General features: G+C 40.5%; 1 protein-coding gene across 4 annotated transcripts in view; it reads right to left on the reverse strand.

Annotated features, from left to right (window-relative positions):
• Nucleotides 1–2,025: 2,025 nt before the first annotated feature.
• BACE1 (beta-secretase 1) overlaps nt 2,026–23,748 on the reverse strand; it is a 40,726-nt gene continuing 19,003 nt past the window's right edge. Inside the window, exons 2-9 of one of the 4 annotated variants that reach the window (XM_044669601.1) lie at nt 11,354–11,442; nt 9,564–9,648; nt 8,688–8,753; nt 7,811–7,945; nt 6,791–6,892; nt 5,413–5,562; nt 4,876–5,047; nt 2,026–4,270 (exon numbers count right to left, since the gene is read on the reverse strand). In XM_044669601.1, the coding sequence (XP_044525536.1) occupies nt 4,029–4,270; nt 4,876–5,047; nt 5,413–5,562; nt 6,791–6,892; nt 7,811–7,945; nt 8,688–8,753; nt 9,564–9,648; nt 11,354–11,442 (1,041 nt within the window). In that variant the 3' untranslated portion in view covers nt 2,026–4,028. Of the gene's footprint in view, nt 4,271–4,875; nt 5,048–5,412; nt 5,563–6,790; nt 6,893–7,810; nt 7,946–8,687; nt 8,829–9,431; nt 9,649–11,353; nt 11,443–23,748 lie in introns of all 4 variants that reach the window. The other 3 variants (XM_044669599.1, XM_044669598.1, XM_044669597.1) reach the window with 3 other exon arrangements.

Consider the following 23,748-nt stretch of genomic DNA (forward strand, 5'->3'; position numbering starts at 1 on the left):
CAGTCTGAGAATAACAATATCAATCATATCCTCCTATCCTCCCTGCCATCCCACTTCCTGGATACAGGTGTCTGTGCAGAGGTTGGCACAACATACAGATTTTTCTTATGCCTTGCTCCCACTGACTTAGGCTGTGCCTTAGCTCTGACAGACCAACTTTGTAAGTCCTCAACCTCTTCCTTCTCCTTTGCTTCTGGTCTCCCAGTCTATAGATTTCTAGCCCTTCCCCCCTCCCCCCTTTAAGGTTAAGGCAGTTGGTTCACAACCAAGTTGGTTGTTGTCCTTGGGTGAGCTCTGAGCAGGCACTGGGGTGAGGAGATCTCTGTGCAAATTCACCTACAGAATTATCTTGGGATGGTTTTTGTTATATTTGAAACAAGAGTGCTACAGTGGGGCATGTGTTCTGAATTGGGGAAAATGGAGACCAGAATAGGATGAGGAAGGGAGGCCATCAGAAACCAAACCTCTCTATATCTTGGGTTTTAGATTCCAGGTTGCATTTTACAGATAGTCATCCATGTGCTGCTGGTCAGTATTGCGCCTTGCCCTTTGGTTTCTTCAGGGGTTTTTTATTTCCATACTGGGAAAAATCATACTTACATTTAGATTTCTGAATCTTATCCCAAGCTATTGAGTCCCCATTCCTACAGGAGGTAATGCTAGATCCTTCCCTAATGGGAATCATCCAGCTGAAAACCAAACACTAACTCTTAAAGGTGTGGCCCTGTTCTGAAAGAACCCAATTGTTTTATTATCAATAACCTTTGGGTCAGTGTGTGCAGGTATGTTTTATTTTTCCTGAAACCTGGTAGTAATCATTCTCTACTGATTAGATGGGTGTGGGAGAAGACTTTTCCTTCAAATCTATCCACATCTCTCCCATTACTGTTGGCTCATTCTTACCTCCCTTCCCATCTGTTCACCCAGGTGTCCTTTCTCTCTTCTCCCTTTTCTTGGCTCTCTTACCAGGATTCATTGTCTGACTATCCGGTCAAGAAAATGGCCTGGATGAGTCACCTTTGGCATTTTTCAAATGTCTATGGCTGAACTGGGACAGAGGTGAGGACAGGGCTCCTATCCTTCTCCATTTTTATCTTCTCCAGTTTTCCCTGGTTAATGTTTTTGCCTTTTGTGAATGATATGTACCCTCCTAACAACTGAGTTTTTACTCTGATGTCTTTGTCTGAGGGCAGAAAATGTGGTAGGGAAGTTTGAAGGCAAATTCTTTCCTTTCTTCATTTCATGATTCTTTTTATTCATGACCTGCTTACCTCCCTGAGCCTTGGGCTTCAGGATATCTCTCAGTATTCTCTAAAAGGCTAGGAAGTAAACGTGGGTAAGTAACTTCTGGTTATCTTCAGAAAGCTTTTAGAGCCATGGGAGTGGAAGAGATTGAAGAGCTGAGGGGTGGAGCAGAGGGCTTGACACCCCTCTTACCTAACAAAAGCCCTTGGATAACCTAATTTACAGCAAGATGACAAGTGCTTCTGGAGAGGTTGGTATGGGTAGTGGGACCCCAGTGTTGCTCAGTTCTTTCTCTTTTGTCTTAAGAACTATTGGAAAGCAACACCTAAGTTCCATCTACCCTCTTGCCTGCTGGCCTACAACTGTGGGGCTCAGGTTGGCCAAATGAGGAGGATTGGAAATGGGACAGTGGCTTTTGAAGGTAGAATTAAAAAATAGATATATACATACATATCTTACAAGCAAGAAGCAGATACCAAGAGGGATTTTTTTTTTTACATTTAAGAGTTCAAGGTTGGTAAAGCAACTTGGAGAAGAGAATTGTAAAAAGAAGAATTAAGTACAACCAGTTTTCTCTTTTAAAAAATAACAGAAGAGCTACAAGACCAACTAACCAAAGTTGTTGGTTTTATGCCCTGGGAAGAGCTAGGAAAAAACCAGTTTTCCTCAGCCTTGGGTAGAGGTTATAAAGCCGAACTTGGCCTTTTCTTCACACACTAGCAATCCCAAAGGTTTATTTACACATTAAAAGTCCCAAGCTGGAAAGAGGTGGTCTTTTGAGATCTTCCTGTCAGTTCGGGGGGGTGAGAGGGGGGGGAGGTATAGGATATTCCCCCATCATCCAGGACAGCACCAGGTGCAGTGGAAGGAAAGAGACCCCAAGTACAGGTGAGGAAATGAGAAGCTGTGATCCATTATTCACATTATTACTTGCTTATGGCTTGTGGGGAGCTGACTGGGGCTCCAGTCCATAGAATGGCCAGGCAGAGACAGGCAACTCCAGAAACCCTGCATTTGTTTTTTCCTCTTCCTCCCAACATCACACCCACACAAAAGGAGGCCAGGCAACCCTCATCTAGACTGGTGGGCTAGACTGGACTAGAAAAAAGTAGTGCTGAGGAGGAGGTTTCCTTTGAGGGGGCTGAGGTGGAATTGAGGGGATTACTTATATTTTCCTTCTCACCTTCTGCTAACACTAGAGCAAATGCTCTGAGTTTTGGGAAGATGGGCTTGTTCTCCCTGTGCCTAACCCTAGGTGGCAACATAACACATGGGCTAGGGAGTCAAGGACCTTGGGAAAAGAATAGTACTCAGTGAGGGAAGAAAAGCTTACAATGAAATGAGGAAGTAGGGAGGAGAAGTGGGGAGGCTGTTCTCTCTCTGCACAGTTTAGGTACTAAAGATGACAGCAACAGGACCAGAGAGCCCTGAGTTTCGGGAGCTATCAGTACTCTGTCAGTGGCACTGGAAGATGCTTCATTAAGCTGAGTGTGACAGGGTTATGAGGGGAGGAAGGGATGATGGTGAGAGAGGTCTGGGGTGGTGAAGGGAGTAGATGCCTGATCCCTTGTTAAGGAGATCCAACCCCATACTTGGTGAAAGTTCTGAATTCTGCTTTCAAAGACTGACTAAGGAGAAAGTCTTCTGGCCCTCCACTTAATTCCCCAAGCTTGCACAGTCCCAGAGCAACTTGGGAACTTTGTGGTAAAGGGTGGAAGGAGAGAAAAGAAATGAGACCCTCTGATTAGGTACCTCAAGAAATACAACCATGCTCAGCCTTATTCCATTTATTCTTTCTGTGGGTGTGAAATAAAGGGGGAGGGCTGTGGAAGGTTATGGAATCTTAGCAAAACTATAGTACAAGTGCTCTGGGAACAGAGGGTTCAGATAGTGAAAAAAGTCATTTGCTTAATGGACCTCAGTGGGAGAAATTTGATTTGCCATCTAGTTGCTCTTTCTGGAAGGCAGATGCAAATTTTGCAAAGATTTCTCTTTTCTTCTGAGTTTACCTTGAAGTCAATCAAGAGGAATAGGAATATCAGTGGCCATAGTGTGAGGGCCAATCTGGTTCTTTCAAGACAACTGGAGTCCCTTACCAAATAAGGGTCTTCCTGGTTGGTATATATGACATAGTATTCTATGTAGATGGCAAGGCATAAAATTGGGACTATTCTTCCCATTTACTACTCTTCCCTAACTTCTTCTTTCTCTCTCTGCCCTTCTCACCATTGCCTGTCCTCCCTCCAAGTAAAAATCACTTAAATACCCCAGTCCATTCACAAATTTTAAAAAATTCACCCCTGTAATCAAATTAGGGTTGTTTATATAGGTTCTACACAAAAATAAGGAGCTGTCATACATTAGCCCCTGCTGAAGAGAACCACAAGGTAAGCCATTTCTAATCCCAGGACATCAGCAGGGTAAAGGCTGGGTATAGTACCAATTCTGAAAATAAGGAAAAGGGAAGAATTTGGGTTGAGGACTTGTCGAGGTGGTGAAAATATTTAGGGATGAAGTTCAAGCAGCAGAAAATTTTCTAGCTGAGGTTTGAAGTGACCAAAGGGTTTCCTGCCATTGGAGAGCTTCCTTTCCTCTTTCCCCTTCTAAAGACATTATCCCAGTAGGACGCACCTTGCCAGTATCTTCTGGTTCTCTCTCAGTCAAGATAGGCAGGCTGGTGGGTAAGGGTCCTGAGTGCTCTGGTCACATTGCTCTATCTCCATGTCTCCTGCCTGTGGCCAGAGTAGAGAGCCATAGAGGGCCTATGAGGCCTGGAGGGCCTCTCACTTGAGCAGAGAGATATCATCAGCAAAGTCATCCTGCTGACGGCGCAGGCAACGGAGGCAACGCCATTGGCACACCATGAGGCAGAGTGGAAGCATGAAGAGAGCACAGATGGCAGCCATCACATAAGCTATGGTCATGAGGGTTGACTCGTCTGTCTGCGGAATGTTGTAGCCACAGTCCTCCATGTCTGTGATAACAAAGGGACCTTCCACTGCTGCTGTCCGGAACTCATCGTGCACTGTGAAAGTGTGGAGAAAGGTGGCATGTCATCTGGCACAGTGCCTGTGCCTGATGGTAGTTTTAATTAGGGAGAAAATTTTCAATAACTATGAGACTCTGGACTTTGGTTCTGATGGAAGCTGTCAAAGCTCCATTTTTAAGGAGATTAAAAAAAGAACCAAAAAACTCCAACAACTTATCTTAGGTGAGGAGCAGCCTGGCACAATCAGCCAGGCAGAGGCCACATTCTACACATTTTGAGTCTTCATTTCTATTAGGACCACATAATGCCAGCCCCACACCCACACCTCCCAGGGATAACTACACAGTCTTGCTCCCTGGCTTACCTTTCCCAAGAGATGGAAAATGACTTTGTAAGCTAAATTATCACCAAGTGGTATGGTGTCCATGTGCATGCTTGTGGTCTCTTGGGCTTTCGGTAAGGGTCATTGTGCTTGAGTCACAGGATCAAGAAGCAAGATATGTATTCACAACAACTCTTGCCCAGTATATTGTCTTTGAGAGGCAGGGAATTCCTTACCAAGTTGGCACAGGCCCAGATAACCTTATTGTCCCACCAAAAGAAATATAGACCCTCTGGCTTCCCAAAGCCTGTGTTCTCACCGTGGCAGGCGCTGACCGCAAAGCCAATTCGTTTGTGGGCTCGGTCAAAGACAACGTAGAAGCCTTCCATAATCACAGCTCCCATAACAGTGCCGGTGGATGATTGTGAGATGGCAAACTTGTAGCAGTCATCTTGAGATGTGGCGACATCTTCCACTGGCCTTAGGTATTGCTAGGGGTAGGTGATCACAGGGTGAGGGAAAACTCACTCAAACACCCATCCTATCTTTTCTCTGGTCCTGAGGTATTCACAGACCTTCTCAATAATAACAATTTATGTAATGTTTTGCTTTTATCTCATTTCATTCTTTCAGCATTCCTGTGAGACAGACAGCATTTGGGATGAAAAAATAAGACTCAAAGATTAAATCCCTTGGCTGTTTTGAGACCCAGTTGTCCAGAAAGGTTAATCCAATGGTGCTTCTCCATTATTGTTTTGTCCCCATTCAGCTATGCCCAGTATTTGCAGTCTACTCTTCCTAATCCATTCCACTTGCCTTCCTTTTCCTGAGGCCCATTTTGGCTAAGAAAGCATACCTGTGGCAGGATGGTGATTCGGAAGGACTGATTAGTGACTTCACCCATTAAGTAGAGTGAGATGACTGGAAAGATGTTCCAGGGGGTAGTACCAGCTTGCCAACATACCAGCTGCTCCCCTAGCCAGAAGCCATCTGGAAATTTCTCTGTCTGTCTTGGACAAAGAGAAATAGAAGTTGGGGGGAATAGCTATAATAAAGTGAAAGTAGTCTCTTGTTACACCTGGTCAGTTTTTTGACATTGCAGGGGCTTATCATTTGTTCAGCCCCAAAGGAAAACTGGACTAGAGGAAGGGAGACTATATAGTGGAGAGTAACTAGGATGGGGAATGTACCAGAAATACCCTACCTGCATCAGCTGAAAGAAACGATGTGGGGGGCAGCTGGGTGGCTCAGTAGATAGAGAACCAGGCCTGGAGATGGGAGGTCCTGAGTTCAAATGTGACCACAGACACTTCCTAGCTGTGTGACCCTGGGCAAGTCACTTAACCCCATCTCCCTAGCCCTTACCCCACTTTTGCCTTGAAACCAATACTTGATATTGAGTTTAAGACAGAAGGTAAAGTGTTCATTTGTTTGTTTTTTAAAAGGAAGGAAGAAATTGGGAAGAGGAGACTTGGGGTGGGATGGGGGAAGAGCTATATTCAGCTATTTGTAAGACTTGTCATTGGTTTTGATTTGTTTTTCTTGGCTCTAGAGCAGGGGTCAGCAACCTTTTTGGCCATGAGAGCCATAAACGCCACATTTTTTAAAATTAATTTCATGAGAGCCGTACAGTGCTCACAGTGCTGCTCCTATAACGGCGCCTGAAAAAAATTGACTTTATGACTCCTGCAGAAAGAGCCATATCTGGCCCTCTAAAGAGCCAGATATGGCTCGAGAGCCATATGTTGCCGACCCCTGCTTTAGAGGATAGACTTAGAACCAATGGATATAGCTTATTGAAATACAGATTTTGGCTAAGGAAGGAAGAACTGCATTGGAATATATTGCTTTAGAAGGTTTGAACTCATCACTGGAGGTTAAACCACTTACTACTTGCTGGGAATACTATAGAAGAGATTCATGCTTAATATATGGGCACAACTAGATGGCCTCTGAAGACCATTCGTTATTCATTCTCTACTTCTTGGTATGGATGGGGGAAGGGTGCAGCTTGAAATGGAAGACAGGGCAGATTATAGCTGAGACAGATGGAGAAAAGATCAGTGTCCAGAGTTACCTCAGCTCCTGGTTCCTAGAGCTGTAGTACTCTGTGTCACAGTGTTCTATAAGGGTGTTAGCCTCATTTGATTTTTTGGTGCTTCCTTTCCACATGACTCCTTCCCCCCAACCCTTTCAACGCCTACACTGTATGTATGTCCATTAATTCCACTGACCGAGGAAGCTGTCTTGATGGACTTGACTGCAGCCTCGAACACTTTCTTGGGCAGTCTCAGGTTGGTGGTGCCACTGTCCACAATACTCTTGTCATAGTTGTACTAAAGAGGAGAGAAGATGATCAGGGCAGCCAGATGCCTTTTGGAGCCAAGTGCTGGTCAGAACTATGCTGGTCACATTAGTCCAAGAGGCCTTGGATACATTCTGGAACAGCATTCTTTTGTCCCCTAACGCATCCCAGCTAAACCTCCACCTACCTACAGATCACCAGGATCACCCTTTCCTAATAGTGCAGCCCAAAGGCCCTTGGACCTTAAAACTGGCCATGCCTCTTGTGTTCTAAGGACCGCTAGACCTTTCCGTGCATCTTACAGCCAAACTTTCCCACATATGCTGTCTTTCCCAATTAGAATATGAGCTCTTTGAGAGGAGAGACTCTCTTGCTTTTCTTTTTGTGTTTCTAGTACTTAGTACAGTTCCTGGCATATAGTAAGTACTTAATAAATGCTTTTCTATTCTATTCAAATATCTCCTAAACAATCATCATAATCAAAGGCCTAGGGCCAGGATGGTCTAATAACCCACATTTGTATAGTGCTTTTTAGTTTTTCAAAATGCTTTTGTAGTTCTTATCTTTTTCAGTCTTATAGGGTAGATTAGGTAGGGATTATCTCCATTTGACAAATGAGGAAACAGATCTAGAGAAGTTAATTGGCTTTTTTAAATATACACAGCAGAATTAGTGGCCGAGTTGGGACTAGAACATAGGTTTTTTCCTTCCTAATGTTCATGAGCTCTTTTATCATTAGATCACAACCATGTGATTCTTATGTGAATACTCTCCCAACCTCTGCCCTACAGATGGAGGTCTTACTCTTACCATTGAGTTAGACTGAGACAAAGATCCCTTCCCTAATTCTTTCTCAAGCCTATGGTTGGCTGCTGTCCAACTCCTTAGTCAGGGGTTCCCCAGCACTCAAAATATGCCTTCTTACTTCCAGTATTACTGGTATTCTTACCTCCTTACAATCCATTTTCAGGTCCTGACCATTGATCTCCACCCGAACAATGACAACTTCATAGTACCACTCTCGTCGGATGGGTGTGTACCACAGACTGCCCACATATAGAGAATGGTCAATGCCCCCAATGATCTGGAGAGAGATAGGTCCAGGCTTATGTCATGCCCTAATCCACTGGGTGTGTATCTTGGGGGAACTAGGAGCATAGTGCTTTAGGAACATGGAGGTATGAATATGTCCACTATTAGATATTGTGAAGTAACAACAACAACAAAAAAATTAGATGCCTTTGGATGGCAGAGCCCTTTAAATATCATGATTTTCATCCTTCTTCTTTTAGACGTGACTGCCTCTAACCCAACCTAGACAGTTTGGGGATTTCTCCTTTTAAAAATTCTATCAAACAGAGGAAATGCTACATTTTACCCAATCATCTATTCCACTTTCATATAACCCATTTTTCTTAGGAAGTTACTTAAATCTTACCCAATTTGCTTTTGTTACACTCTTGTCTATTCCTTCATTTTGGTTTTGGTGGGGATGGAGAACCATTCACTATTTTCCTGGTGATAATCAGAGATTTGAAAACATACCTCTTCTTTGGACTAAGTCATGCTAATTCCTTTAGCCTTTTCTGACAAGTTTATTTTTCAATTCTTTAATCATCTCTGCCTTTCATCTGAGCCTGCTACAAATTTCCCATGAAACTTTCTAGTGGTAGAAACTACAACTTGCACAGCAAAGTTTTTAATCAGTATTGGGAAAATAAAGGGTCACTATTCCTTGAATTTGCCTTACTTGGCCCTGGAAGGAGGAGATGCCAACTGTTATCTGCCCAGCTAGACTCTTCATATCTATCCCAGAACCCACTTACCATGCTCCCCCCAACAGAAGCCAGTGCCTCCGACTGGTTGAGGGTTGGAAAGCCAGTGCCACACAGCTGTAGGGAGAAGAGGTTGGGTACCTGGGTCTGCTTCACCAGAGAGTCAAAGAAGGGCTCCAGGCTATCATCAGGCTGTCAAGAAAACAACTAGAGTGAATTCTGGGGAAGTCACTGAGACTAGGGAACAAGGGGCAAGAATCCTGTTTCTACACAAGAGCAAAAGCAGTTATCCCTAGGGTGGGACAAAGAGCCTTGAAAGTCCCTTTCAGAGGGTTATCTTGGAGATAGTTAGCCTTAGGTCAGAAAGGCACTTTGGGAAGATGAGGGTAGATTTGGATTATACTGAGGAACAATAACAGTGCCAACAGGGGCATCAGTGTAGAGCTTTTATGGGATATTTGAAGTAAAGTCATATTAATCTCTTCATGCACATCTAACTCCTAGACAGATAGGAATCTCATTTTTAAAAAATCTTATATTAATATTTTTTGGTTTTATATCATTTTCATTACCAAATATATTTTTTAATCCACCATCTCACTTATTCTTCAAAGTCTCTGAAGAAAATGCTTTTTAGTGTCTTGTAAGTTTCATAACTTCCCTATATTTAAACATTCTAGTGTCAGTTCAATTTCCATTCCCATTTGCACCATCCTCCCTCAGTCTCTTTCCTCTTCCCTCCCCATCATTCTTCCTCCCCATGCAGTATTTAACACCAGCTGTCTGCTTCCTCACCCTAGCAATCTCAGCATAGGCCAGCCCCAGGATGCCCTCCCAGTTAGAGCCATTGATGAAGAACTTGTCAGACTCAGTGATGGCAGCGATGTTGGCACGTACGGTGACATTTGGGCCATGAGGGATGCTTACTAGGTCAGTGCCCAGCTCGCCCTCCCACTTGCCCTGGGTGTAGGGCACATACACACCCTTCCGTAAGTCCCGATAGGTGCTGGATCTGTGAAAAGAAGGCAGGTGTATAGGTATGTATGTTTTGGGGATAAGGAAATTACTTGCTGTAACACATGCTAGGCGTTATAAAACTCTCTAGCTTGGGGTCCAACGGCATCAGCTCCAAAGAAACAAGTATGGCTGCCAGTGTCCCATTGCCTTTTCAGCAAGATGCTCACTCTCATCTTAAATGGGACTTTGGGCTATTCCTTTTAGGATCCTATCCATATCTAGATGTTCATAGAATGGGGCTAAAACCTTTATACAGCTCATTTTTGTCCTGAGAACACAATAGTTAAGGGCACCATGCAATTTCACAAAGGGAAGTGGACCGGAGCTCCTTCAACAACTGCCCCATCGGCTCATTTCCCTATATCTTGGGCCAAGGCTCTATAGGGAACAAGCTTAGGCATTGTGCATTGTGCCTGGTGCCAGAGGGGCAGTCAGGGGCATCTTTTCCTTTCCCAGCTTGGCTGAGCTCCCAGAGAAAAGGACTCATTGACTCCCTTGCTGCACTGGAACCTGGTGGTGCCAGCCGGGTGACAGTGTGCCAGTAAGAAGTGGTAAGGATCCCTCAGAGCAGGTTACAGAGAGGACTAAGATTTGTGCAAGTTCCAAGATCTTACACAGGTTCATGTAATACACTACTAACATTTAGCACCCTACCTGTGTGTAACCAGCTCACCTACTTGAATATTTCCCACCCATTTTTTCATATTTATGACATCTTACACCTGATATAATGGAATGTAACCAGGGCTTGAACTACTAGGGAGGAGGTTAGAGAAGGAATCATTCATTCCACTCATTGACCTTACTCATACTCCCATGCCTGTCAACTGCTTAGGGAGGTGGGAGGAAAGAAAATATTAGGAGAGAAGAGGAACATGTGGTTCACATATGCTCTGAGGTGTCTGAGTGGCCCCAGAAAGGGCATTTCAGAAACCTTGACTCTTCTTCTCTGCCTGCCTCTTACCTACACCTAACACTCTTTTCTAATCCACATATTCAATAATGAATCCCATTATTTACCCACCTGTGCCAGTAATTTTTTTCTTTTCCTTCCTTCCCATCCTAAACAGGGCCCCCACATCACCATTCATACCTCTTCTTCCAAGCTCTATTTTAGCTCTTTGTCCTACAAACCTGCCAACTCTGGGAACTCTCTCTGCATTGGGAGAAGGACTTCTCATGGGGAAGTTAATAGGCATCTCTACCCTAAATTTCCTGACTTTCACTCAGATGGGGGTCCATGAAAGGCCCTTTTTCTTTTTTTTTTTTGAAACAAGCAGTACAGGTCTTGGGGTTCTCCTGACTCTTCTTGGAAGAAGACATCATGGGAACCATTTCAACCCATCTGCTGGTGTCTAGTGTGGTTGCGGCAACTGAGACACTACCAAAGGGTTGTGGAATGAGGCAGGCTCTCCCATTCTCCACACATTTAAAACTTCTAAGGTGGAGTGGGTAGGGAAGACCTTTATGACTTTCCTGTGGACTGCAGGGTCACTTTGTCCAAAAGCAACCAGCTATACCTGCTCACTTCTCGGGAAATGAGTATCTCCTTGGCTCTGGTTATCCTACCAACCTCTCACCCTCTGTCTTTGTTCCTTCAGATTATGCCCTTTGGGTCTTGCTCTTCGCTTTCCCAGTCACTATTCCCTGTCCCCTGCCTTCATTAGAGAATTAAGGGATCTTGGTTCCCCTACACTCACAGCTGTCTCCGGTAGTATCGATGTAAAAAGGGATGGGGAGCAGCTCCTACTGCGAAGTTACTGCTGCCTGTGTCCACTAGGATGTTGAGCTATAAAAGAAAGAGAGAGAGGTGTTACTATTGTTCAGTCATTTTTCAGTCCTGTCTGAATCTTCTTGATCCCATTTGGGGTTTTCTTGGTAGAGATACTGGAATGGCTTGCCATTTCCTTCTCCAGGTCATTTTCCAGATAAGGAAACTGAGGCAAACAAGGTTAAGTGATTTACTTTAAGGTCATATAGCTAGTAAGTGTCTGAGACCATATTTGAACTCAGAAAGAATCTTTTTGACTCCAAATCCAGTGTTCTATCCACTACAACACCTAACTGCCCAATGAGAAGTTATTAGAGGATAAGAAATAAGACGTCCCAGTGGTACCTTCCCCTTCCTCCTAGATATGTCTTCTTTTTTAAGAAGTCCATGCCCAACAAGAACCTAGAGATGGAAGACCCTCTCAGAATGGTCATCAGTAAAGTACTGGGTAAATAGCAGTAGGTATCTCAGAAGCCCTTTTCTGTTTACCCCTTCCCTCCTCTCCTTGTATCTGAATTTTTTTTTTCTATTTTAAATCCTTTCCTTCTATCTTAGCAATGACACAAGTATCAGTTCCAAGGCAGAAGAGAGGTAGGGGCAAGGCAATTGAGGTTAAGTGACTTCAAGGTCATAGAGCTAGGAAATATCTGAGGTTAGGTCTGAACCCAGATCCCCTTGACTCCAGGTCTTACTCTCTGTCTGCTGAGCCACTTAGCTACTCCTCCTGTATCTCTTTCAAAGCATGGATTGTAAAAACTGGAAAAAGACCTAAGAGATCATCTAGCCCATCCCACTCATGCTACTATCCTACTTGACCTCCTTGTTCCTGATTCTCTCTTTGATTCTGTCTTTATCCATTGAATTCTTTTTTTTTTTTTTTTTTTTTTTTTTTTTGCGTTCTGGTTGTTCCAGGAAATCGAATGCTTGGCAGGCAGCCTGACCGCCTTACTCAGCATCCCCCCATTTAGAGCACAGTTATTTTAGGGTCTTCACTTTGCTGGTAAAGGTGTTAGGGTGGGGACTGAGGCTGATCTGTGTGGGTTAACATGCTTATGACCACGTTCCTGGGTTGGTATGCAATCTCCTGGGGTGATACACATCCACTTTAAACCTTAGCATTACTCTATTCCCTAAACTTTAATTGTTAGAGAATCAGTGATCAAGACAATGGCACCTAGCCTTGTGAAAATCTGTCATTCTTGGCCTCTCACTCCATTCCCTTAGCTGGGGGAGGAGGGGGCAGATACCTGTCCTAAGGGCTTCCCAGTGCATAAAACCCCTTGCAAATGTCAACTCTAGTCACAGAATCCCAGAATCTGAATTGGAAGGATATCATCTAGTCCAACCCTACCTCAAGAAAAATCTACTTTACAATAAAGTTGGCAAAAGGTTTCCTTCATTATCTAGCATTCCCTTGAGAAGTATTCTATTCTTCTTTTGGGTAGGTCTAACTGTTAGGGTATTTTTATTTTGAACAAGCCTGATTTTGCCATGTCATAAATTCTGTCTACTACTGTTTTTGACTAATTCCTAGTTGGACCTCTTGGGTCAAGGAGAACTAGTCTAAACCCCATTCCATGTGACAGCCCTTCAAATATTTGAAGACAGCTATCATGTCCCTACTAAACCTTCATTTCTCTGGTCCTTCCCCCCCTCCCCACAACCAGTCCATTTTCTGTCCCCAATTCTTTTCCATCTTTTCTCTTTGCTTGATGACCTCCCTTCCTTCTGAAGGCTGTGAGTGTTTGCTTAGAACTTAGGGGGAGCAAGGTACCATACTGGGTGTTTGGGTGAGGACACAAATACACCAAAGCCACTGATCCTAAGAGAAAATACAATCTAGATGAGAGAAAAGACAACTCTAATGGTTCCTCTCATGTCTTACAAGTTTATCACCTCCTATGTCCTCTATTCCTAGACCCTCTCCCCATGTCTCCTGCAATGTTCCCAATTTCTCTGATCCTACTACAGTGATGTCAAAATCCACCAGAAAACCAAGCATAACTCAGGTGGTGTGTCACTTAGAGAAAAAAAAAACATAATTTTGTGATATTTATAGTTAAAATAACAAAAATGTATAATTGTAATATATAACTGTATTTATAAACCCAAATAGGTAAATTAATATAGGTAGAATTGTCATCTATAATGCAGAGTGTCTACACTACACTACAGCAAATGTTTCATCCTCAGCATGCAGCCCCATACTTCTTTGGCCGCGTGTCACCAAAAATGGCTACGCATGTCAGTGCTGACACGTATCATAGGTTTACCATCACCATCCTACTACCTAATCTTCTGCCCTTTCTCTCCTACTTCTTGCTTTCAATTTTTCTTATTTCTGTCACTCTACCACTGTTTCTTCTCCGGAATAGTCTAACTTCCAGTCCCTTTCTCTTGATTCTGGACTCCTACCAGCTTTTGAGTCTGTTAGAATTTTTTTCAGAGGAAATCAGTATAATCAGGGGAAACTCAGAAGTTTAGATTTTTCTCCCTTGAAGTCAACCAGATTAATGACTAAAGTGGTTCCTTCTCTCCGCAGCATCCCCACACCCCCCTGAAGATTGAAATCCTATAGGTCCCCTTCTAGGATAGCTTGACTTCCCTAAACATAGGTATCCCTATTCTCCCTTAAACTCAAAGAGGGAGGATTTACTCTGTGGATACTGTGTTTCTATGACTTGTGGGGAGACTTTAATTTTTGAAAAGGAGACCTTGGATAGTCTGCCTGGTGTCCTGGAATATTGGAAATGTGCTGAGCTTGCTCCATTGGGTCAGTCCTACCCATTCTCTCTTCCCTCTTTTCCTGCCCTTAGACATTGTCCTTGCAAAGTAATAGTGATTCAAATGGTTTAATCACATGGGAGCACTGCCCCATTTAGGGATGGCCAGTCCACATCTGGAAGTCCAGTTCCCTCCTCCAGTCCTCATTCATTTATATTTATACATGCCTTTTTATTATTACTGGGGCCTGATTAGTGCAAAATTTCTGCATAAGGTTCTATTTATTTTCTCACTAGGTGGGGAAGGCTATAGGATCCTTTGCTCCATCTCCAACCTCTTACCACACTCAATTACCCATTCTTTCTCCTGTAGATCTCTTCTGCAAGCTATTACTTCCCCAGATAAATCTGACCCAATTCTAGCCTTATTTATTCCTCATTTGATATAAGCCCCACTCCCTCGGGATACAGATATAAAGAACATCAACAATCTTCCTAAAACAGGTTGGGCAGACCTGTCTATGAGGCTATTTTGGAGAGCTTAGGCTGTAGCTCTTTTCTTCCTATTCCCTACATCAAATCAACAGGCACTTACTAAGTACCTACCATTTGTCAGGCACTGTCCTAAGCACTGGAAATATGCAAATGTATGATTATTTCGAATAGGGGAGAAGATACCAACCCAGAAAGGGGAATCAACTTTTTTCTCCATTTCATTAACTTCTTTGCCTAATCCACATGCTATAAATTGAAATTCAAGCCAATGGGACAAGTGGCATAAAAGGCACCCTAAAAATCTACTTTTAAAGATACTTCAGTTGAATGGGGGTAATGAAAAACTCTAGAGAGAGATCTCAAACTTTAGAACACAAGGCTTTATGGAAGAATAGAAGCAGACAGAAGTGCAATGCCCTCCTATATTTTTTTTTTTTGGTGCATTTAATTTAAGTGCGTCATTGATACTTTTCATTTTTGGAGGCTTCACAAACCATTTCTCCCTAAACGTGCCCCCCCCAAAACAATAACAACCCTCTCTTGTAACAACTTAGCATAGTTAAGTAAAACAAATACACAGAATGCCCACATCTGAAAACGTATGTTTCCTTTTGTACTTCTGGACCATCAACTCTCAATCTAAAGGTGAGAAGTTGTTTAATCATTAATCCTTTAGAGACATGGTTGGCTATTGCATTGATCAGAGTTTTTAAGTTTTTCAAATGTGTTTTTCTTTATAATATCGTAGTCACTGTACAAATTGTTCTGGTTTTGTTCTCTCAGTTCATACAATTCTTTTCAAGTTTCCCTTAATCCATTCTTTTTCATTATTTCTTTTGGCACAATGATATTCCATTACATTTATATATCATAATTTGTCACTCCATTCCCCGATGGATGGGTATCCACTGTTTCAATTTTTTTTCTAAAATAAAAAGTGCTATTATGAATATATTTGTAAAATGAACCCTTTCCCTCTTTTATCTCTTTAGAGTATATGCCTAATCATGATATCAGTGGGATAAAAGGTATACACAACTTAGTCATGTTTGAGTATGGATCCAAGTTTTCTAACATGGTTAGATGAATTCATAGCTTCACCAAACTGCATTAATGTGCTGCCTTCCATCTCTCTTCAAATAATTGCCACTTTAGTCTGAGGGTATGAAGTTTGAGTTTTTAAAATTTCCATTTCTCATTATTAGTAATTCAGAACTTTTTTTAAATGTGGTTATTGATAGATTTCTTTTCTTTCTTTTAATTTTTTGAGAACTGCTTGTTCATATCTATTGACCATTTACCTAACAGAAAATAGTTTGTGTTATATTTTTGAATGAGTTCTCAATATATCTTTGACATCTTTTTGAGATCTTTATCAGATGACATTGTTGTATAGACTTCTCCTCTCCCCCAAGTTAGCATTTCCTTTCTAATTTTAGCTACATTGATTTTGTTTGTGGAAATTATTTTTAATTTTATGTCATCAAAATTATACATTTTATCTCTCTTGATCCTCTCTATCTCTTGTTTATCAAGAACACTTTCCCTGTCTACATGTTTATAGTTGTGAAAGTTTTGCCTTCCTTGTTTCTCTAACTTGTTTATAATATGACCTTTTATATGTAGGTCATGTATCTATTTGCAGTTTATTGTGGTATGGAGTGTGATATGTAGTATTAAACTAATTTCTGCAAAACTTCTGTCTAGTTTTCCTAGTAGTTTTTGTTGAATAGTGAGTTTTATATTAGGGTTGTTATTTTTTTTTAAACACCATGTTTATTTGCTTCTGAATCTTGTATTTCTATTATGTTGGTCAATTTTTCTATTTTACAGCCATAAAATAGTTTTTATGATTACTGCTTTGTGGTATATTTTGAAATCTAGTATGATTAGTCAGTCTCTTGCTTCTTCCCTTTTATTATCATTTCCCTTGAAATTCTTGATCTTTTGTTCTCCAACAACAATTCTATTATTTTTCTATATTTATAAAGCAACCCTTTGGTTTGATTGCTATGACACTAAATAAGTAAATTAATTTATGTAGTTTGTAGTTTTATTTACATAGTTTCCACGTGATTTGGTAGATGACTTTCTAAACATTTATATATTCTGTAATTGTTTTAAATGAAATTTCTCCTTTTATCTTTTCTTGCTAGGTTTTATTGGTAATATACAAAAATGGTGATGATTTGTGTGGGTTTATTTTATAATGGGCTACCCAGCTGCCCCCTAAAGTTATTGTTTCAGTTAATTTATAGTTGAATCTCCATATGACCACCATATGACTTGTAAAAATGTGATCATTTTATTTTGTCTATGCTTATTCTTTCAATTTCTTTTTCTTTTTTGTTACTATAGCTAACATCTAGAATTTTATCAAATACTAGTGATGATAATGAACATCCTCACTTTTATTCTTGATCTGACTGGGAAGACCTCTAGTGTTTCTGTATTACAAATAATGTTAACTCTTGGTGTTAGATGATTACAATTTATCATATTAAGGAAAAGTATATTTTTTCCTGTTCTTAAAAACAGGGCATTTCATTTTGTCAAACTTGGTTTACATTTGTTATAATATGATTGTTATTGTTTTTGTTATTAATATGGTCTATTATATTTATAGTCTTCCTGTGTTGAGTCAACCCTACATCTTTGTTATAAATTCTATTTTGTCACACTGTATAATGTTTTTAATATGTTGCTATGGCCTCTTTGCTATCACTTTATTCAATGGTTTTGTGTTACTATTCATTAGGGATATTTGTCTATAGGTTTTTTTTCTCCACTTTGCCTCTCCTAGATTGAGACCATATTTATATCATAAAAGATATTTGGATCACTTCTTTTTTCTAGTCTTTCAAGCAGTTTGTGTAATATTGAAATTACTTGTTCTTTGAATGTTTGATAGAATTCACTTATAAATCTTTTTTCCTTGTTTTTTTTTTCCTTTGAGGGTTTATTTATGGCTTTGTCCAGCTTATTTTTCTGATAGTGGGTTAAAATTATCTATTTCTTTATTCTGTTGATCTGGGCATTTTATATTTTCATAAATATTCTTCCAATTTATTTAATTATTAATTTTGTTCACATATACTGGACAAAATAATTAGCAGTAATTTCCTTTGCTTCCTCTTCATTTGTTTTGAATTCTCCTTTTTTATTTTTAGTATTGGTAATTTGGTATTCTTTATTCTTTTAAAACTGGGTTATCTAATTATCTATTTTTATTACTTTAAAAAAAGATTCATTCTACTTATCAATTATTATTATTCTTTCACTTTCAATTTTGTTTATCTCTTCTTTGGCTTCTAATATTTCTACTTTTGTGTTTAATTCCATTTTAAAAAATCTGTTGCTCTGTTAGTTTTTTTAGTTGCATACCAAATTCATCAATGTATATACTTTCCCTTTTTTGTTGGTGAAAATGTTTAGCAATATAAATTTTCCCTTAAAATTGATTTAGCTAGATTCTCAGAAGTTTTTATGTTGTCTCATTGTTGTCTTTTTCTGTTTAAATTATCTATTATTTCTAATTTGTTTTTTTGACCCACCAATACTTTAAAATTAAATTATTCAGTCTTTATTTATGTTTGAATCCTTTCTTCAAAGACCTTATGTCGATCATAGTTTTTATTTTATTGTGGTCAGTAAATAATGTGCTTCGTATTTGTACTTTTCTGCATTTGTCTATGAGGTTTTTATGCCCCAAGGTCATAGTTAATTTTTGTAAAGGTGTTATATACACAGCTAAGAAATAATCTCTATTTCCATTCAGTAATTAACTTTGATCTATACTATCTGACTTTACTGATATTCTATTCTGGTTTGTAACTTCTTTCCTATTTGTCTTTTGTCAAACTGTGTTTGAGAGAGGTATATTACAATCCCCAACTAGTATACTTTTTTGTGTCTTTTTCTCCCTTTAAAATTCAATTAACTTTTTCATTAAGTATTTAAAAGGTATGCCATTATTTATTTATTTAAACCCTTACTTTCTGTCTTAGTAACAACTTTAAGACAGAAGGGTAAGGGTTAGGCAAACAGGGTTAAGAGATTTGCCCAAGGACATATAGCTAGAAAGTCTCGAGCCTAGATTTGAACCCAGGGACTACAGGCTTGGAGCTCTAGCCATTATGCTACTTAACTGTCCCTTCATTATATATTTATTACACATTGATATTTTATGTCATCTTACCACCAATTTCCCTTTGAATAGAACCATCGTTCGGGGTTTGAATTTTGTCACAATTTGAATTGAAGTCACAATCTACATTCTTTTGTCCTTTCTTTCCCCTTCTTAAGATTAAGATAAATATTAAGAATAGTTTTTAAAGGGAAAACTCATAAGTTAGCAACCTGATGGTGTGTAAGTAGAGGGAAGGTTGACAAGAAGGAGAAAGAACCTAACTTATTTGGAATTGTGGTGGAGGGTGGTTGCTGGCTTTATATTTATAAGGCTTTATTCCTGACGTTCCTCTTTTCCATATCTGGCAGGAAAAGATCTTGGGCAGTTTTCCTCTTAGGTACCTCCTCCTTTATTCTGCCGTTCTACCTGTCCCTAGTTGACTGGGTAGACCCAAGAGTCCCCATTTGGCGATGGCCTCCAGGTGCCTAGGGAATGACTACTGCAGGGTCAGGGCTGGGTCAACAAACAAGCTCAAGATAGTCTCTGGGGTCTTCTCAGATGAGAACAGCTCCTGAGTAGAAAGAACTAACAGGTCTCAATGGAGACAGATATGTGCTTCTTTCATACAACATAGCTGGAATTTTGTGAAATAATTCTTCGATGAGAGAGAGACACACCTAGAACTGTAAAGCTCGGGGTACCCTTATTCCCCAAGTCTCACATGTCTTGATTCTAACTCCTACTCGGCAGATAAGAAATCACTGGGACAAATGGACAGGGTGACCTCCAGGGGTTACAGGTATGAGCTCTGTTCCCGACAGCCCTTAATCTGACCTATAAAGATGAGAGCTTTGCCAGTGCTTAAAAGTCTTCCAGAGGAGATTGTACAGCCTCCCTTGGCAGTCTCTTCCAGTGTCTGTGAGTCTAACCCCAATTTTGCCTTCTGTCTTGTCCTTAGGAGAGATGGATAACAGCCGAATGCCTTCCTTTGTATAATCACACTTCAAACCATAGATTTCTTTTAGCACATTCTGAAGCCCTGAGAGGCTGAGCAGGTTAATATTCTTTTCAGTTTACAGAAGGAGAAACTAACACCCAAGAGAGGATGAACACAGAACCACATTTACACATGCATCAAAATTGAGATGAGAACTCTTAAGTCTCAACTACCATTCCTCCACCCTGGCTGGATGTGTGACCCTGTCTCCTATTTTGAGAAAGGTCTTTTTTTGGATTACAGACACCCAGGAAGAGCAGCTCAAATGAGGAACTGGAATCTAGAGAGAAGACAAATACTGATAGAGTGAGGTGGGGGTTTAGAATGGAGAACCCTAATGGCTGATTTCCAAATCCTCTACTCCCCCCAACTCCTGTGCTACCTACTAAAAGTATTTCAGTTTTTTTTGAAACCAAGTGATTTTGGAGTTTTTGTCTGCTTTTTGAGCTTTCTTAGAACAATGGTCTTTGCCTTCCCAGGCAGCTTGGAAACTGTGGGCTTTTGAGATCATTTCATTTGCTTCCTTGAACTGGAATTCCAAGACCAGAGTTACTTGCTTGTGACATGAAGTTGGAGTCTGGTGGTTTGTACTGAGTAAGGGCAAACAGAGGGCACTGGTGCAGTCTGTAGCCCAGAGATTAGGGTTATTGGACCCAATCCAAATATCTTCCTCTCTCACTGAATTAGTTGACACCCTAAGCAAACAGGATCTTTTCCCAGAGAATAGCCTCTGACTCAGAATCACTGAATTTGAGAGTTAGAAGAGACTTCAATGGCCATTTGATCCAACTTACACCCACTTAAAAGAATTTTTACTGTAACATATCCTACATGTGATTACCCAGTGATTGCTTGGATGCCTCCACTAAAGGAAAAGTATTCCTCTTCCTCAAGACAGTCTTTCAAATAGTTGAAGAAAGCTGTCATGTTCCACCTGAGTCTGATCTCTAGACTGGCTCCTTCAACCTATCCTCATACAGCATAGATCACTGGCAAAGATGGTGACCTTGAGGCATCTCCCAAAGGTGGCTCTAATCAGATTAGAATGTTATTGAGAAATATTTAACAAAATAAATAACAATACAACATAAATGATGTCAAGTGGTTTTCTAAGTTACTGTGCAGCCTGCAGGTATTTGTTTCTATTTCAGTTTAATATCACTGAACTAGATTCTTCAGCTTATCAGTGTTCTTCCTAAATCCTTAAAAAATGTTTGTGACTGACTGACTAAACTACGTTGCCCAGAATTGAACCTACTTCCAAACTGACCAGAATGGTCTGGTGGGACCAGGAGAGCGAGACTTTCACCTCTTTATTCCTTATAAGTTAAGATTCATTTTACATGCATCCCAAGATTTCAGTGGCTTTTTTGGCTGTCATATTACACCTGTTGACTTGTATTGAACAAAAATGGCAAATGAAGACTTGAAAGGGTAACTATATGGAACAGTAGATAAGAGAGCCAGGCTTGGAGTTGGGAGGACCTGGGTTCAAATCTAGCCTCAGACACTTCCTTCTTGTGTGACTCTGAGCAAGTCACTTAATTCCAGTTGTCTAGCCCTTTGCCTTTCTGTCCTAAAGTTGTTACTGAGACCAAAAATATGGGTTAAAAAAAAAGACTTGTGGAAATGGTAAAAGAGCACCTAGATGCCTTTGATGAGCTCACTAAGCTAGGTGCCTGGGCATGAAAATAAAATAGTACGTACACAGGTGAGGAAATATGAAATATCCCAAGTAAATACAAAGTTATTTTGGTGGAGGGAAGAGAATAAACAACTAATAGGATCAGAACAGATCTTATGGGTGACTCAATGGATTGAAAGCCAGGCCTAGAGATTGGAGGTCTGGGGTTCAAATATGACTTCAGATACTTCCTAGCTGTGTCACCCCGGGCAAGTCACTTAACTCCACTTGACTAGCCTTTGCCCTTCTCTCTTAGGACTGTTACTAAGACAGAAAGTAAGGATTTTTTAAAAAAGGAAAAAGAATAGTTTATTTTTGAATGGAGCTAGGGATTCTGAGAGATTGTGGAAAGAAAGCATTGCAGGCAAATAGGAGGGTTTGGTTAGGATAGGAAAATACACACACACCCCTGTACATGCAAACATTTAATTGCTTAAAATTGCACCAATACTTTGAATAAACTGTGTACATATATATATATGTGTGTGTGTGTATACATATATATACACAGATAGATAGATGTGTGTGCATATACATACTTATCTTTGAACAGATAATATTCCCCAATAGAATATAAGCTTCTTGTGGTCAGAAAATACCTCATTTATGTATTTGTAAACCTAGACTCATGCACATTGTCTGGCACACTGCAGACCTTTAATGAATTCTTGTTGACTGAATGACTTTGGGAGGAATGTCTAATATAATGGAGAATAGAATCAGGCTCAAATGGGTCAAATAGAATAAAAGGAAATTTAAAAGGAAGCATATATAAAATTGACTCAAAAAGTCAATTAGATACAGAATAAAGGAGACAACAGTATATGTGAAAAAGACCTTGGGTCTTTGTTTATTTGCAAACTCTCACTGAATCTGCAAACTCCTTTGACTCTTCCCTTCTCCCAAGTTTGTAAGCTTAGTGTTGTTCTGGACTTTTCACCTTCACTCAACTCACCCACATCCAATCAGTCACCAAATTTTGTGTTTCCTATCTCTGTAACCTTTTTTTTGTATCTGACCTCTCTATGCACACGGTAACCACCCTTAAATGTGTCCTTTATCACTTCTCAACCAGTTACAAGCCTTAAAACTGGTCTCTCTCCTTCAAGTCTTTTCCCATTCTGCTCTCTCCTTTATACTTCTGTCAAAGTGATTTTCCTTAAGTGCAAATGATCATGACACACCCTCTGTGATTTCATCTTCACTGGGAACTACCTATGAGAAACATCCTTTACAAATGCATATTGGCATCATCTCTGTAACTTTGAGAGATGGAATGACCTCCCCAAGGTCACACAGCAAGATATGTCAGGGATAGGACTTAAACTCGAGTCTTCCTGACTAGGTGATGTACCTCTCTCTATCCATTATGTCATGTTTCTTCACATCTTACCAAGAAAATTAAGACATTTCAAGCCTTCTCATATTCCCAAATCTACATATCAAATCCTCTCAAATCACCCTTCCCACATCTCTCCTACTCCACTCCAGCATCAGAGGACAAAGTGATCCTTTTTGCCAAATCAGCTTCTCCTTGATCCTAACCTCTTCTGGCTCTTTAAGAAGCTAACCTCTTCAATCATCTCTATCTCTCTTTCAATTTTTTTATCCACTGGCCTCTTCCTTGCTACCTACAAACATACTCAGAGCTCTCCTACCCTTAAAAAAATCCTTCTCTTGACCTTGCCATTCCTTTAAGTTTTCTTTCACTGCCAAGGCTCTTCTGAAAAAAGCTGTCTTTCATCATTACCTCCAATTCCTCACCTCCCACTCACTGCTCAACCCCTTGGAATCTGGCTTATGACCAGATCACTTGACTGAAGCTGATCTCTCCAAGGTTACCAATGATTTTTCAATTATTAAATCCAATGTTTTTTTTCTTAGTTCTCATCCCTCCTTATTTCTCTAGAGTCTAGAGTGTTCAGCACTGCTAGTAATCTCTCCTTCAATATATTATCTCTTCTCTGGATTTTTTTGTGATACTATGCTCTCCTTTTCCTTCTGATTGCTCTTTCTCAGTCTCCATGACTGAATCATCATTTATGTCCCGTTCCTTCTTTGTGGGTATACAACAAAGCTTTGTCCTGGGCATTCTCTTATGGAGAGAGCTGTGTGGGATCCAAATGGATGTTGGTGTCTTTTCTTGAAGGGCCTCTCCTCTCCATTCCTGTCTCCTCCACTGCCCCCTTTCCTTCTCCTCTTCCTTTCCTCCTTCGCCTCCTTCTCTCTCTCTCTCTCTCTCTCTCTCTCTCTCTCTCTCTCTCTCTCTCTCTCTCTCTCTCTCTCTCTCTCTCTC

Source organism: Gracilinanus agilis, chromosome 3 (genome assembly GCF_016433145.1).
Source record: "Gracilinanus agilis isolate LMUSP501 chromosome 3, AgileGrace, whole genome shotgun sequence".
NCBI classification, from domain to species: Eukaryota; Metazoa; Chordata; class Mammalia; order Didelphimorphia; family Didelphidae; genus Gracilinanus; species Gracilinanus agilis.